The sequence below is a fragment of the Neltuma alba genome, unplaced genomic scaffold (genome assembly GCF_004799145.2).
Source record: "Neltuma alba isolate B1F8T4 unplaced genomic scaffold, ASM479914v2 tig00003126_pilon, whole genome shotgun sequence".
NCBI lineage: Eukaryota > Viridiplantae > Streptophyta > Magnoliopsida > Fabales > Fabaceae > Neltuma > Neltuma alba.
Window position 1 is genome coordinate 36,788 of NW_021633149.1, and position 14,211 is coordinate 50,998.

Consider the following 14,211-nt stretch of genomic DNA (forward strand, 5'->3'; position numbering starts at 1 on the left):
CCGAAGTCGGTCGCATTCTCTCACCTAGGTATCTTCGGCCTGGACCCCTCGTTAGGGTATTTTGTTTTGGGGACAGACACTCAGAGGCTGTGCTTAGGGTAAATGACACTGGATTTAAGTCTCCATGTACGCCCAAACCCAAGCCTTTTGGGCGGCCTTATACCATCAACCCAATTACTGAAGCCCAAAATTGCTCTCTCCGTGATCGATCACCGTCCTAAACTGTGTAAACGAGCGACCTGCAGAGAATCCATGTCTGGCTTCCGCACTCCAGATCCATGGGCAATTCCCTGTTCCCCACTCATCTCTGCGGTGATGCTCCTTCTAAACTGATCGTTGCTCCTCGTAATTTGTTCTAAGGCATAGCGGAGTACTCGCCATCGGCGAACTTAGGAAGTGAGAATTTCCGAGATGGCTTTCATGGCGGTCTTAGAATCTGACCTTCGCGCTCTTTCTGCAGAAGCTCGCCGTCGGTATCCTGCTGTTAAAGACGGCGCTGAGCATGCAATTCTTAAGGTTATCATTCAATGCTATATATTAATTTCTGTATAATTTTTTAATCTCATATTACATGCTCCTGAATGCATCAGCAAGTAGCCGCTGTAACATCCGAACTTCTGTGTTTAGATGTAGTTTTTCAGAAAGGAAGTTTTGCGCCGCATTTTTTGGTCATTTAGAGATTGAAATAAAGGAAAGAGAAATGTGACAACTCAGACACTTATTATCACTCGTTAGGAGCACGACCTTTACTCAAATGGCGTCATTGAACTGCACGATTTAGTTTCAAGTGACCTTAATGCTGGATTTTTGGTGCTCAGGAATTGAAGAAAATGTAATGTGGTTGTCATTCAAGCAAAAATTCGAGCGATGCTTAGATAAATATCCAAGCGCGCGAAAAGACAATAGACAAAAAGTGCTTGGCATACGAATTATTGTTTGACAGCATCATGTATATATTTTGTTAGTTCCAGATGCGTAGTACAAAGCTGAAGTTGTCAAAGAGACTATTTTTTGCTCATTACGTCATTTTCTAAAAATAAAAGGACTCAAGTATGATTTGCTTACATTTCTTATTATCATCTACTTGCAGCTTCGTTCTTTGTCAAATCCCAGTGAAATCGCACATAATGAGGACATATTGAGAATATTTTTGATGGCATGTGACGTGAGAACAGTTAAGCTTAGCATTATTGGACTCTCATGTCTGCAGAAACTCATATCTCATGATGCGGTTTCTCCATCTTCCCTCAAAGAGATATTATCCACACTGAAGGACGTAAGTCTAGATAAGTATTCAGTACACGTTATGGCTTCAAATTTTCAATCCTTTCAGTTGGATCTTGCTTTTGCTTGTATTCTCTGGCCTTATCATCTATGCTGCCATGATCATATTGTGGCCTAGCTGTGTTTGCACGAACATTGATCCTTGGTGCTTTCGTTACTCCTGTTACTTTGATGAGTCTTGTTATCATTGATTTATGCAAAAGCCAAGACATGACAACACTCTCCACCATTGTGGGAAATCTGACTTGTGCCTTTGTGGTCTGCCAAAAATTGTTCCCCTCTGCAGCATGCTGAAATGGTAGATGAGGGCGTTCAGCTCAAGACGCTGCAGACCATATCAATAATATTCCAGTCACGTTTACTCCCTGAAAATGAGGTAATCTTCAGCTAGTGAACATTGTGCATTTGCTATATAGAAAGTGGAAGCTATATTATAGCTAGAAGCTTGCTTATAAGTAGAATGGACTCAAAAGTAGTATCTCTAAATGAGGATTATGCATTTTGTCACTATTGATGCATTTAAGCTTGACCACCTTGAAAAGCTTAGTCTTCAAATTGATTAAGAACATGCTTAACCAATGGATGAACAACGGTAGTCTTAATTATGAATCTAATTTGAATTTCCTATAACGTCAGCACATGCTAATCAACATATAAAATCCAGAGAACATGCAATATGTTAATTTGATTCCCTTGTAGCGCTAAATTTTATACACTGTCAATACACATGAAATTGGCATATCGCTGTGGTAATTTTGTTAGAATTTTCAACAGATTTTGAAATACATTGAAGCTTCACTGTCTGTAGAAAATTCTTTGCATTAGTGAATCAAACTTTAATCCATATGTAACTAATGTTAATAATTAGTAGGTAGACTAATGACTTTCATATTTGTAGTCTATAATACAGCTCTTATACGAGCACAATACCATTACGTAATGTATATGCAGTAAACTGCTATTTCATCTACAAAATTCAAGCTGAAAAGAACTCCTCCGTCTATTTTCACTCATCATTTATATAGGGCATTTTGAATATTCTGCATTATACTCATTTGCAATGCTAGTTAATTGTATAACATCATACATTGCCTTCTGTACAATCTACTTCATGCATCTGTAGTGTCACTGCTGTCAAAAGATGGATGATCTGCCTACAATGGTTGATAATATATTTTTGTCCGTATTCTTAGAATGAATTTGTTAGCTGCAATGAGTATTTGGGATATGAAATATTGGAGAGACAACAGCGAAGATGTCAAGCAGTTTGAGAAAACACCCGAGTCATTGAGCAGTCACTGAAAAGACCGATGAAAGGAGGATATGGATCAGATATCATAATCTCTGATATCATAATGTCGCATTATCTCTTAATTTTTTCCCCATTAATGATTACTTTTTTGAAAGATATATTTGAAAAGTTTGTGGTTTGGAATCACCATGTGGCTGACTTGTTTCCACTCAAAGCAGTCTGCTCAATACAATTTTATTTCCTCTTGAGTAGCCCGTTTACATCCAGTTGTGTTATTGACTAGCCTCTTTTATTGTATTACTTAGCAGTTTCCAAGCCACTTCAATTTTTAATTTCAGGATACAATGGCCCAAGCTCTTGGTATCTGTCTTAGGCTTCTCGAAAACTCCCGATCTTTTGATAGCGTGCGGAAGTAAGAGATATTATATTGAGCATCGGCAAACTTTTCTTAATGTAGTCATTTGTTATTAATATTATATTCTACATCAGTTGCCTTGCATTCGTGGAGATATTAATTTCTTGTGTGTCTATACATGTTCTTTTGCAATTGTTATGCAGTACTGCTGCAGCTACCTTTAGGCAAGCTGTGGCCTTAATTTTTGACCGCGTGGTTTTGGCTGAGTCTCTTCCTGCTGGCAAATATGGTTTTGGAAGTCAGCTTTCTCGTACAAGCTCTGTTACTGGTGATGTTAACCGCAGCATCAATTTGTCAGAGTATGTTCCCCCAACCCCTTAATGGAGGGAATCCAGATCACTCTTATTTCTGTTTTATTTGCTTTTTATTGTAGTGGATGTTTGTCGGCATTTTAGGCCTTGTTGTCTCAAATTGATTTCTAGATCCAAACTTATGCTGTGAAGATAATTGTGCGCAGCTCTTTCTATCACGAATCTGTTTTTGGAGGGTCACCATCTAAGAGGGAGACTTTAACTGAAACGGGAAAACTTGGGCTTCGGTTGCTTGAAGACCTGACATCTCTTGCCGCAGGTGGATCTGTATGTGCTTATTTGAAACTACTTATTTGTGTTAAAGTAGCTCTAGCTTGTTGTCTTTTTTGACCATAGGTACTTAGAAACTAATTTAGGTGTTCGTGTTTGTCTATTTCTAGCAGCCAGTGAAATGGATTGATATTTATTTTATGCTATTTCCTACATCACTAAATTGGCAATCATCCTACAGGCAATTTGGTTACGCGCTAATATTCTTCAGAGGGCGTTTGCACTTGATATACTTGAGTAAGAATTTTTTTTGGGCAGGTTGTGGTTTTTTCTTCATGAGATTTTGTGTGGTGTGCTCTTTGATTGGCTGCCTAGGATTAGTTTCACTGGTTTCCACTAATGTCATGTATTAAAAGCTATTTCAAGAGTGCTAGAAATGAGCTTACCTGAGTGGAAGAAGGTGTCAAAATAAGAAAGAAACTGAAAATATGCTAGATAAGTTCAAAATAAATAAATTTGAATTATTCTGATAATATTTGACATGTATATTAACTATTCAAGCATCATCATCATCATCATCATCATCTTCATAATAATATAAAACAGCTCATTGCTGAAGTCATCAAGGCAAAATGAATCCGTGTCATTGCCTTTGGTTTTTCTGTTTAGCTTTTCTCCTGGTTAAGGCATATTCTTGTTCTCTATCTTTATATTTTCTGTCATTTTTACTTCACATCATGCCATACAATGTTATCATGTTTTAAGACGGAAATACGTCAAACTTGTGAAGCAAATAGGACATTGGACCTGATATAGGCCCTAGGTCCACCAACAGATTTTGTCACTGTAAATAATGCTTTTGAACAGTCATCACCAAGTTGGTCAATGACGATCATTTGCTATTAAGTCACCATATCACTTTTCTAATGCTTTTCACTATGATTAATTGGGCAACCCTCTATAGGTTTGTTTTGTCCAATTATGTGGCTGTTTTCAGGACATTGCTACCTTATGAACAGGTGATTCTTTTTATCTCAATTCAGAGTGTTCTTACTGCTAGCATGTTTGTTGTTATGTTATTTTGGATATAATTGTTAAAAGAAATGACAGATTTTACGACGAAAGATATGTTCACTTTTGATGACTTCACTTCGTACCAATACTGAGGTAGTTGATCCCCTTGTGACTGTTTTGTATTTGGAACTTTTGTTCAATTGAGTTAAAAAGGAGTTTTCTTCGCCATAATTCTGTAATATCTGATCAGCTTGAAGGAGAAGCTGGTGAACCCAGCTTTCGTCGTTTGGTCTTGCGGTCAGTTGCTCATATAATTAGGCTTTACAGTTCATCCCTTGTCACCGAATGTGAGGTAAATTTTCTATTCCCATGCTCTTCTAGTCAGCTCATGATATTCCAATAATTGTTAAATTATTCAGCAACGGCCCTTTTTATTAATAGTTTTACAATTTGATTGGTTGCAAATTCAAACATATCAAATTTTTTCACCTTGGTGCAGGTATTTCTCAGTATGTTACTGAAGGTTACTTTTCTTGACTTGCCATTATGGCATCGCATTCTTGTTCTTGAAATCTTGAGGGTAATGTAGATGAACACGAAAATACTTTTTGAATTTATTTGGCTTGAGACATTAATTTCCTCTGTAAATATTTAATGTAGCGAGCCGGTATATGTGTAGGGTTTCTGTGTGGAGGCATGGACACTGCGGATTCTTTTCCAAAATTTTGACATGTGAGCTAAATATCTTCTTATTCAATGGTATTATGCATAATGCTGTTCAATTTCCTCCCTTGTTTCTTGCTCATGCGCTCCACCTGATGGCATAAACAAGGCGATAGACTATTTATACACCTGTTAAGTATTTGCTTACTCTGTCCGAATAGCATATCTTCACCTTTACCATAGCAGGATATGCCATTTCTTAATGTCTCCATTTCAGACTTAAGGGATTCAGTGTTATATTGAATTTGGAAAATCATATTCTAAAAAGAAAGCGTGTAAATGGAAGTAAATCATAGTTATTGATATGCATATTCTGAAACTTGCAAACGTTTGCCAAAATGAGTGGGTGGACATGCAGAGTGATTGGTGAGATTTGCTTACTTGATGTGTGTGTGTGTGTGTATAGGAGGGCCCTTGGTTCTCTGCAGCTGTAGCATGGTATTGCAATGAAAGAAATAGACACATGGGGGTTGAAAAGGGAATTGTTTGACTTTGGAATCATATTATCTTCAAAGTTCTGATCAGCTACAAAATCAGATCATGCCTCATTAAATGCATGGAGAGGGGAAAAAAAATCAGTTTTGGTTTTTGCTGCATGCTAAGAATTGATATAGTTAGGCTTTTGAATAGTTCTCTTTCTTTAAGTAAGACATGCAATTCACTTTTCGGTTTTGCGTTTGAAACTAAGATATATGTTTAATTTTTTGTTAGCTTTAAAGTGGGTTTTGAAACTTCAGTTCTCAAGAGTCCCTTGATGCATTGCTAATTTGTCGAAATTTAGGACAATATCTAATTGTTTTTTCCTCATTGGATTTCTCATCAGACAATAGCAAATTCTGACATTTTTCTGCTGTAGTGGTGTTGATAAAATGAACTGGTTCTACATTCATAACATATGTATTTACTACTGCAATTAACTGAAATGTAGGCATCCCAAGAACACAAATGTTGTGGAGGGTATGGTCAAAGCTCTTGCTAGAGTTGTTTCAAATTTACAGGTAGATGTTGACAACATATCTTTTAACTCAATTTCCACTCATACTTTGTGGATGTAGCATGGAATAAACTCTGCAATGATATCATCAAATTCGCCATCCTTGTTTTTCCTCTGAATATGGCGTGCTATCTTGACCTGAGCTTAATCAAATTGCGTTGGTTCTCCCTGCCTCAATTATGTATATTAAGATCCTTTCACTACTGTCAATGCATTTTCTGAAGAGGCTTCTAGTTATCATGCATATAATGTCTTGAAGATTTGGCAGTATTTCTCGGTTGCCTAGATTTGAAAATATTTTTGTGCTTAGTGGAGGTTCTGTGTTCTCTAGGTTCAAGAAACAAGTGAGGAGAGCCTAGCAGCTGTTGCAGGGATGTTTAGTAGCAAAGCCAAAGGTATTGATTTTCATTGCTGAACTCGGTGTGGCATCATTAGTGCAAATGGTGTTGTATGAGACTATACCTGTCCTTGGTGGTAAACAATGATTTAACTGGGACAGTGGTCCCCTCTGTTTAATCTTAGTTGATTTTGGGATCTGTCCCTCGGATAAGCAAAAAAACAACGTGATGATTTTTATATTGAGGTTGAACAATTATGTTGTGACATCTTAATCTCTTTGTTAAATCCTAAATAGTTCTTCCCAAAAAAAGTCTCAACTTTATGTTAGAACGGGAATGATACGTTTGGCAATAATCCTAAAGGAGCGTTCATTTGTTCTGTCTGTTCTGTATAATTTGACAACTTGTATACCTACATATTTGTGATCTTTATCTGCTTCATTTAGTTGTTAAAAACATGAATTTTAACTTCCAATTTCTCTGTAGTTCTGCAACAATCCTTCCAACTGATAAGATATTGGTCATCTGCTCCTATCCTCCAGGTCCCATCTTTAGACCCAAGAAAGCCCTTCATTATTTTGTCAATCACCTGAGCTACTCAAACTGCAAGTTGTAATAGGAAAAGGCAGAAAATGAGAATGTGAACAAATAGGCATGAACACGCATGGTTATGTTCTTCCAGATAGAAATTAGAACTATTTCAAGTGTTCAGGGTCTTGAAAATTTTCTGAACTGCTTAATCTTTAAACAAAAAAGTCCAAGTAAGTATTGCTTAAAAGAACATTGTCTTTCATTTGTAACGGTCATCATAATTGTATAAACATGAATGGTGGTTGTTAAGATGAAAAATAAATTTGACAACATGCTCACCTTTTCGCATGCTATGATTTTGTGTAACATATAAGAATTTTTTTCTGTTGTAGGTGTCGAATGGAGTCTGGATAATGATGCTTCCAATGCTGCAGTCTTAGTTGCCAGTGAAGCGCATGCCATAACTTTGGCTGTTGAAGGTCTGTTAGGGGTTGTCTTCACTGTAGCAACTTTAACAGATGAAGCCATGGATATTGGGGAGGTAATTTCATAATTCTTTATGATTGTCCCCTCTCTCCTACCTCTATAAGTTATCTTAATTTTTTGCTTTGTTGTTGTCCAATCAGCTTGAATCCCCTAGATGTGATAATGATGCACCAGTGAACTGGACTGGGAAGACTGCAGTTCTTTGCTATTCAATGGTGGACTCTCTGTGGTTGACAATACTTGATGCTTTATCCCTTGTGCTATCAAGGTTTGTTTTATGCTTGCATTATGTGTGTGTGTGTGTATTTATAGAGGTTGTGTGGAAACAGAGGTCAACAAAATGATGACCCTGGATTTTGAGGATTCCTCCATATGATTTGGTGGATTGTAGAACACTCTTTTACAGTATCAAGTCTCATAAGGATTTTGTTATTTTTGAGCTTTATCTTTGTGTTTTCACACAATATGCACTCCTTTTCCTATTTTTTTTTCCTTTTACCAAAAACCAATTCAGTATGATTCATTATGTTTTTACATTAGTTTCAATTGACGACATCACTATGTAGTCTATAATCGTCTTTTATATTCCTTCATGTCTTGCTAATGGATGATTTGAAGGTCACAAGGAGAAGCCATTGTATTGGAAATACTCAAGGGATATCAGGCATTCACTCAGGTGACCCAGTTGTGGTTTTGCATTCTTATTTAGTGATTACATGAATGATGGATTATTAACTTTAGATTTTTATTTGTTGACACTTGATATGGTGAATAACAGGCATGTGGTATTCTCCGAGCAGTGGAACCTCTGAACTCATTTCTGGCTTCCCTTTGCAAATTTACAATTAATTTTCCTGTTGAAACAGAAAAAAAGAGGTACGGAGTCGTAATCAGTGGGTTGTGATACTCTGCTTAATGGTTATTAGTGTAGCATTTAAGAATTCAAACCGGCAGTGCTGTTATATTGGCTAAAATTCAGTGGGTTATGATTTTGAGGTATGGAGTCGTAATCAGTGGGTTATGATTTTGAGCAGTCTTTTGCAGTCTCCTGGATCAAAGCGGTCTGAATTATTGGTTGATCAGAGGGATAGTATTGTGCTTACTCCCAAGAATGTACAGGTAGCACTTCTGGTTTGAGGATGCTTTTGTATGCAGTTTGCAATTTCCTCCCTTTATTTGTAACGAATCCTTTCTGTAGTTTGTTTTCTGTTTCATGGATTCGTAACATTTGGCTGCTCACATACTTTTGTGTTTCACTCACTGATCTTGGAACTAGGCCTTGCGAACTTTATTCAACATTGCTCATAGGTTGCATAATGTTTTGGGCCCTTCTTGGGTCTTGGTACGTAGCTATACTTTGTCATATTGTTTGTTAGGAGATTGAGTTCTTGCTCATAAATGATTATATTGAACAACTGCAGGTTTTAGAAACTTTGGCAGCTTTAGATCGAGCAATTCATTCGCCACATGCCACTACTCAGGTAAATTTATTACTTTCATTTATTATTCTTCAGTGAAATGGGCTAGAATTGCAATGCTAGTTTATAGTGGAACTCAGAGTTAAGCCACACATCAGCCTGGTGGACAATGTGTTAAATTCATACATGGGTAACTACTTGAATGAACGGTCTTGTTGGTTGGCATTCTACTTCTTGTATAAAAGAGAGGAAATTTATATATATGTGTGTTAATTATTGAGCCTAATTTTATTACTTCTTGTTAGAAATATAAATCTAACCCATTTTAGGGTCTTCTACAAATAGGTGAGACTTTTGGGGTATATGGTTCTATGATAAGTGGTGAGGAGTTTGATTTCAGTGCTAGTAGTAGTGAGTCTACACAGGCCTGTTGAACAAAAGGGGGTGTTAAAAATAAAGCAAAATCAATTTTGGGCTTCCGTCTAACAGCTTAATTGTTTTTATGGGTTTTTTTTGGACATTTGAGAAGTTAGATTGATACCTTAATATACTTGCCTATATATATATATATATATATTTTGGCTGGTATCTAGTAAAAGCTGGTTCACTTATTAATTTAGCTCTCTCGAGTCGAGAGCATGTGTGGAACATTTTCTGCGATTATACTACCATGAACTATCTCTTGGTACAAAAGAGCAAGATCTTCATCTGGTGTTGTGATAAAAATATAGCTGAATGCTTGTTAAGATGAACAAGTTATTTTTGTTATTCAATATTGCCTTAAGCAGGAAACTATGAAACAACAGTGAAATTCTTGGCACGAAGACGGTGCAGGAAGATTGAAGTTGGGCTTTAGTGTAGGATATGAAGGAAAATAAGAAAGTGACAGATGTTTGAATATTTTCCAATGATTTTATTCAACATTTTACATGGTATTTATATACATAGACCAACATAGGATAGAAAATAAACGCGTGAAAAAAATATTGTAAGACTTTAGATATTTATAAATCCTTTATCTATGTTATAATAATAGTTAAATCATAAATTATGAAATGAATTGTAATTTTGTGCTGTCAATCCGCACCATCATAGCACTGTTCAATTTAATTCCTAGCGAAAAAAATTGTAGGGGTTAATTTCGAGGGAGGAATGTTGACTTCTTATGCGTTTCTGTCATGGCCTGCGAGGGATAAAGCATTAGAATGAACCAACCTTACCCACGGATGATTTTATCGCAAGCCACTTTACTATTTTATCATCTAGGAGTCCTGTAGTTATGTCATTTCATTATCTCAAGGGTTTGTTGTTGTCTTTGAGGCATTACTCTTTGTATTCATGTTTGTCATGTTTAGTGTGTCTCTACATGTATTTACATATAACAGTGGACAGGGCTCCACTGTGTGTGTAAATATACAAGTGAGCAAGCCTTCCTATTTACCATGTGTTTTGACCACAAACGCCAACAGCTCAGGTATGATCCGGTGATGTATGATTACATTGTACAACCGTCATGTGTCAGTTGTGTTTACAGTTGCTCAACATATCATGTGTGATTTTTCCAAGCCAATTTTATTTGTTACTTATATTGATTTAAAAAATCATTTTGGTATGTCTGCAATTGAGGCTTATAGAGGTCTGTGGCAATCAATTCTGCAGGAGGTCTCTACCCTAGTCCCCAAGTTCACAAGGGAATCATCTAGTCAATACAGTGACTTCAATATCCTCTCTTCCTTGAATTCTCAGGTGGGTTGACCAAATTCAATCTTGGTTGGTGGCACACATGAAATTTGACTAATAACTATGGGTTTCAGTGTCAGCTGAAAATTTTCTTGATGCTCTTCTTTTCATGGCTGCAGGCTTGTAATCTGAAAAGCTCCTGCTAAAACATATTTTCCCTTATTTTTATAATTTTTATTCTTGTAATCTTCTGTTTTTTCACTTAGTACTATTTTGTGTCTCTTGGAATTTATAGGCCATTTTTCTAACTCGGTTTTATTATCCATTTGGCAGCTATTTGAGAGCTCCGCTCTAATGAATATATCTGCAGTGAGGTCACTTCTCTCTGCATTATGCCAGCTTTCACACCAGTGCATGTCCAGTACTTCAAGTGGCCTGGCACCAACCAGTCAAAAAATTGGAAGCATCAGTTTTTCTGTGGAGAGAATGATATCCATCCTTGTGAATAATGTTCACAGTATGCACCTTACACAACCATAACATGCCAGACATTCTAAATTTATGTCAGACGTTTAGCTGCTCAACCTCTCTTACTTGTATTTATTCTGATAAATTTGCGAGCGAAAATATTATCGTCATATGATTTTTTCCACTGCAGGAGTGGAACCATTTTGGGATCAAGTTGTGGGTCACTTTCTTGAGGTTTTCCTTTCCCCATTTTTTCATCTGATATGTGCAATGCTAGTTTCATATTTATTCTTGCTAATATGAAATATTTTTGCAGCTTGCCGATCATTCTAATCCACACTTGAGGAACATGGCACTTGATGCGCTGGATAGATCCATATCTGCGGTCTTAGATTCAGATCAATTTCTAGATAACAAACAATTTAATTTGCATAAAACATCTCAAGAAGTAAGAACTTCTAATCTTTCTGGTGACTGGGAAATCAATTTCCAATATGAAAATAAGACTTGATGTGTGTAAGCATTTGTAGATTGAATCAAGCACCTCAGAGCTGAGGTCACTTGAATGTTCTGTCATATCCGCGTTAAAGGTTCTTTATTTTTCTACTCAAAGTGTTGATGTTCGTGTTGGATCTTTGAAGATTCTTCTTCATGTTTTAGAGGTAATGTTAATGTTGCTGCAGTTTGATCTAGTTTTCTTGTCGTTTTTCCTTTTGTTATTCCTACAGTCTTTTCATAATGTTGTTTAACAAATTCTTTCAGAGACATGGGGAGAAACTTCATTTCAGTTGGCCTAATATACTTGAAATGTTGAGGTTGGCCTTGTTACAATTCCTCTATTGCATCAATATTTATTTCTAACAATTTGGTTGACCTCTGTTTTTATGCCTTGCCCTAAGGTCTGTAGCGGATGCGCCGGAGAAGGATCTTGTCACTCTTGGTTTCCAGGTCAGCAATGATGTCACTGATTTTTCTCTAGATGTATTTTTACAAAAGTGGAGCTGAATTTCTCGTTAACGTGTTTGTGAGTACATATCATACAGCATATTTGTCCAAGCATCGCCTTTTCTGTTTTTGGTTATTTTTCCTTTCCCTTATCATCACATTAGGCCTTTTGGTGTTCTATGCATGGTGTAGAGGAAACATATAGTACACAATGATACTCTAAAATTGCAAGTGAATGATAATATTTATTAATATGTTAGGGAATTAAGGAAAAGAGAGAGAATGAGAGAGGCAACAAGAAATATAGAGATTGAGAGCAAGAGGAAATTTGAGCATGCAATTCTTAATGGAAATTGAATGCAAAAATCAGGCATGCATTGCCTCTTATGGCACTCTCTAAATACCCTACTCTATAGAAACATGCTCTAGCTATCCTTATCTATCGAAATATTACTGAGGTAATTAAATCCTATCTAAATCCTTCTAAAAACAGGATAATATCCCCAAATAAATCCTAATACTATTTATGTTCCTTAATATAAGAGCTATTTTGACTTTCAATTTAGTCTTAAATATAAGACTCCAATCCACTTTGTCTCTCATATTTATTTATTTTTCCCAAAAGTAGTCCTTGGAGTTGTTGTACATGTTAAATATTTCTTCAAATATTAAAGCTAATACACTTGATTAGTAAGGGTATTTTAAGGGAGACAGCACCTATTTATTACAAATAACTAACTTAACAAACTTCTTTAATCTACTCAAATTAGTCAATTAGCTCTTATATTAAGGATTAGAGGTAGTAACTAACAAATCTAACAAGATCTTATCTAAAATCATGATTACATAAGATAATACCAATAAAAAGAAGCTAACGACTATAGCTAACATAGCCCTAAATTCTAATAGACCTATAACACCGAAAGGCATACTTGGGTTAGCATGTATTGTGAAAACCCAAACATGACTGAACACAAATGATAACAAACAGCGGGTATACAAATGAACAAGGAACATGCTGAAACGCTACTTAATAATCAGATTTATTTATGTCTGTAAGAAAAGGTAGCAACTACAGCTGACTGGAGACTAGTGCCTACTCATAGACAAACCATGGACTATCATAGCTTAAGGCCCAAATGCTGTCGTAATCTTTACCACAAATAGTTTTTCCAAATCCCTTATTAAAAGCATTAATGTGAAAAATTATTAGACGGGCATTTGCTTCACTATGGCACTTAGTGTGCTTAAGTTTATGTGCACACTTGTTTATGATCCTTTTGGCCAGAAAAAAAAAAAAGTGCACCCTTTTGGCTAAAAAGAATTGCCAATCCTAATTATGTCACAGTCTTCAAGTTTATTTATGGAAATTTATTCAATTGCTGTCTTGTTGTATGTTTTGTTATTCATTCATCCAATTCTAAATTTCAGCCTTTGATCTTATTGCACATATTTTCAGTCTCTTGATGCATGCTGAATTGCTGTTTTGTGGTTAATATATTAGTGTGATTCTAAATTTTGTTAGTTTTCTTGTGCTGTGAGCTGTATAGAGCTGTTCGTCTGTATGCTAATTTTCATCCCTCCCATTTATTATTTCCTTTATAGAACCTTCAAGTGATAATGAATGATGGACTGTCCACAATTCCTGCAGACTGCCTTCATGTGTAAGATCGCAGTTTTCCATTTTTGTTTATTCTCCATTGCATTTAGGATAATACATCCCATTTTTTCATAATCGTTTACTCGCCATTGCATTTAGGTGCTCCTTCTGGATTGTTCCCTGGTGTGCTCTTTCTGTTGTCTCATTTGTGTAGTTATTTCTATTGCAGGTGTGTAGATGTGACTGGCACATATAGTGCTCAAAAGACAGAGTTAAACATAAGCCTGACTGCAATAGGCCTCCTATGGACAATGACTGATTTCATTGCCAAGGGCCTTAATAAAATCTTCGAAAGGAAAGAAAAAGGAAACAGGTTAATTCAATTGTCAATCAGTTCACTGACAATTAGCCTGAACACGCACTATATTTTTGATATGCTGCTGTCTCATGATTTTTAGGTGCTGGTTCTCTAGTGAAGCCGATAGACAGTGAAAAGATGGAGGAACAGGCACTGGTTTCCAGGATATCAGAGACCACGCTAC

The 14,211-nt window shown here is 36.2% G+C and overlaps 1 protein-coding gene across 1 annotated transcript; it reads left to right on the plus strand.

The window, feature by feature from the left end:
* Nucleotides 1-227: 227 nt before the first annotated feature.
* LOC114740379 (protein MON2 homolog) lies at nucleotides 228-14,161 on the plus strand. The gene is made up of 31 exons (XM_028928522.1): nucleotides 228-516; nucleotides 1,091-1,276; nucleotides 1,571-1,660; nucleotides 2,875-2,948; nucleotides 3,095-3,250; nucleotides 3,409-3,529; nucleotides 3,714-3,769; nucleotides 4,437-4,491; nucleotides 4,583-4,639; nucleotides 4,737-4,838; nucleotides 4,986-5,066; nucleotides 5,166-5,218; nucleotides 6,138-6,207; nucleotides 6,535-6,598; nucleotides 7,465-7,613; nucleotides 7,699-7,826; nucleotides 8,177-8,234; nucleotides 8,337-8,434; nucleotides 8,593-8,677; nucleotides 8,835-8,900; nucleotides 8,980-9,039; nucleotides 10,636-10,722; nucleotides 10,990-11,173; nucleotides 11,315-11,358; nucleotides 11,441-11,572; nucleotides 11,655-11,786; nucleotides 11,887-11,939; nucleotides 12,024-12,072; nucleotides 13,675-13,733; nucleotides 13,899-14,042; nucleotides 14,128-14,161. Exons 1-31 carry the CDS (start codon nucleotides 412-414, stop codon nucleotides 14,159-14,161), a joined length of 2,832 nt encoding a protein of 943 aa, XP_028784355.1. The 5' UTR covers nucleotides 228-411.
* The last annotated feature ends 50 nt before the right edge of the window (nucleotides 14,162-14,211 follow it).

Coding starts and splice junctions, on each gene's coding strand:
- LOC114740379 (XM_028928522.1), top strand. CDS start 412: ATGGCTTTCATGGCGGTCTTAGAATCTGACCTTCGCGCTCTTTCTGCA. Junction 10,723..10,989: donor TCTCTTCCTTGAATTCTCAG/GTGGGTTGACCA, acceptor TCCATTTGGCAG/CTATTTGAGAGCTCCGCTCT. Junction 11,573..11,654: donor TGCATAAAACATCTCAAGAA/GTAAGAACTTCT, acceptor AAGCATTTGTAG/ATTGAATCAAGCACCTCAGA.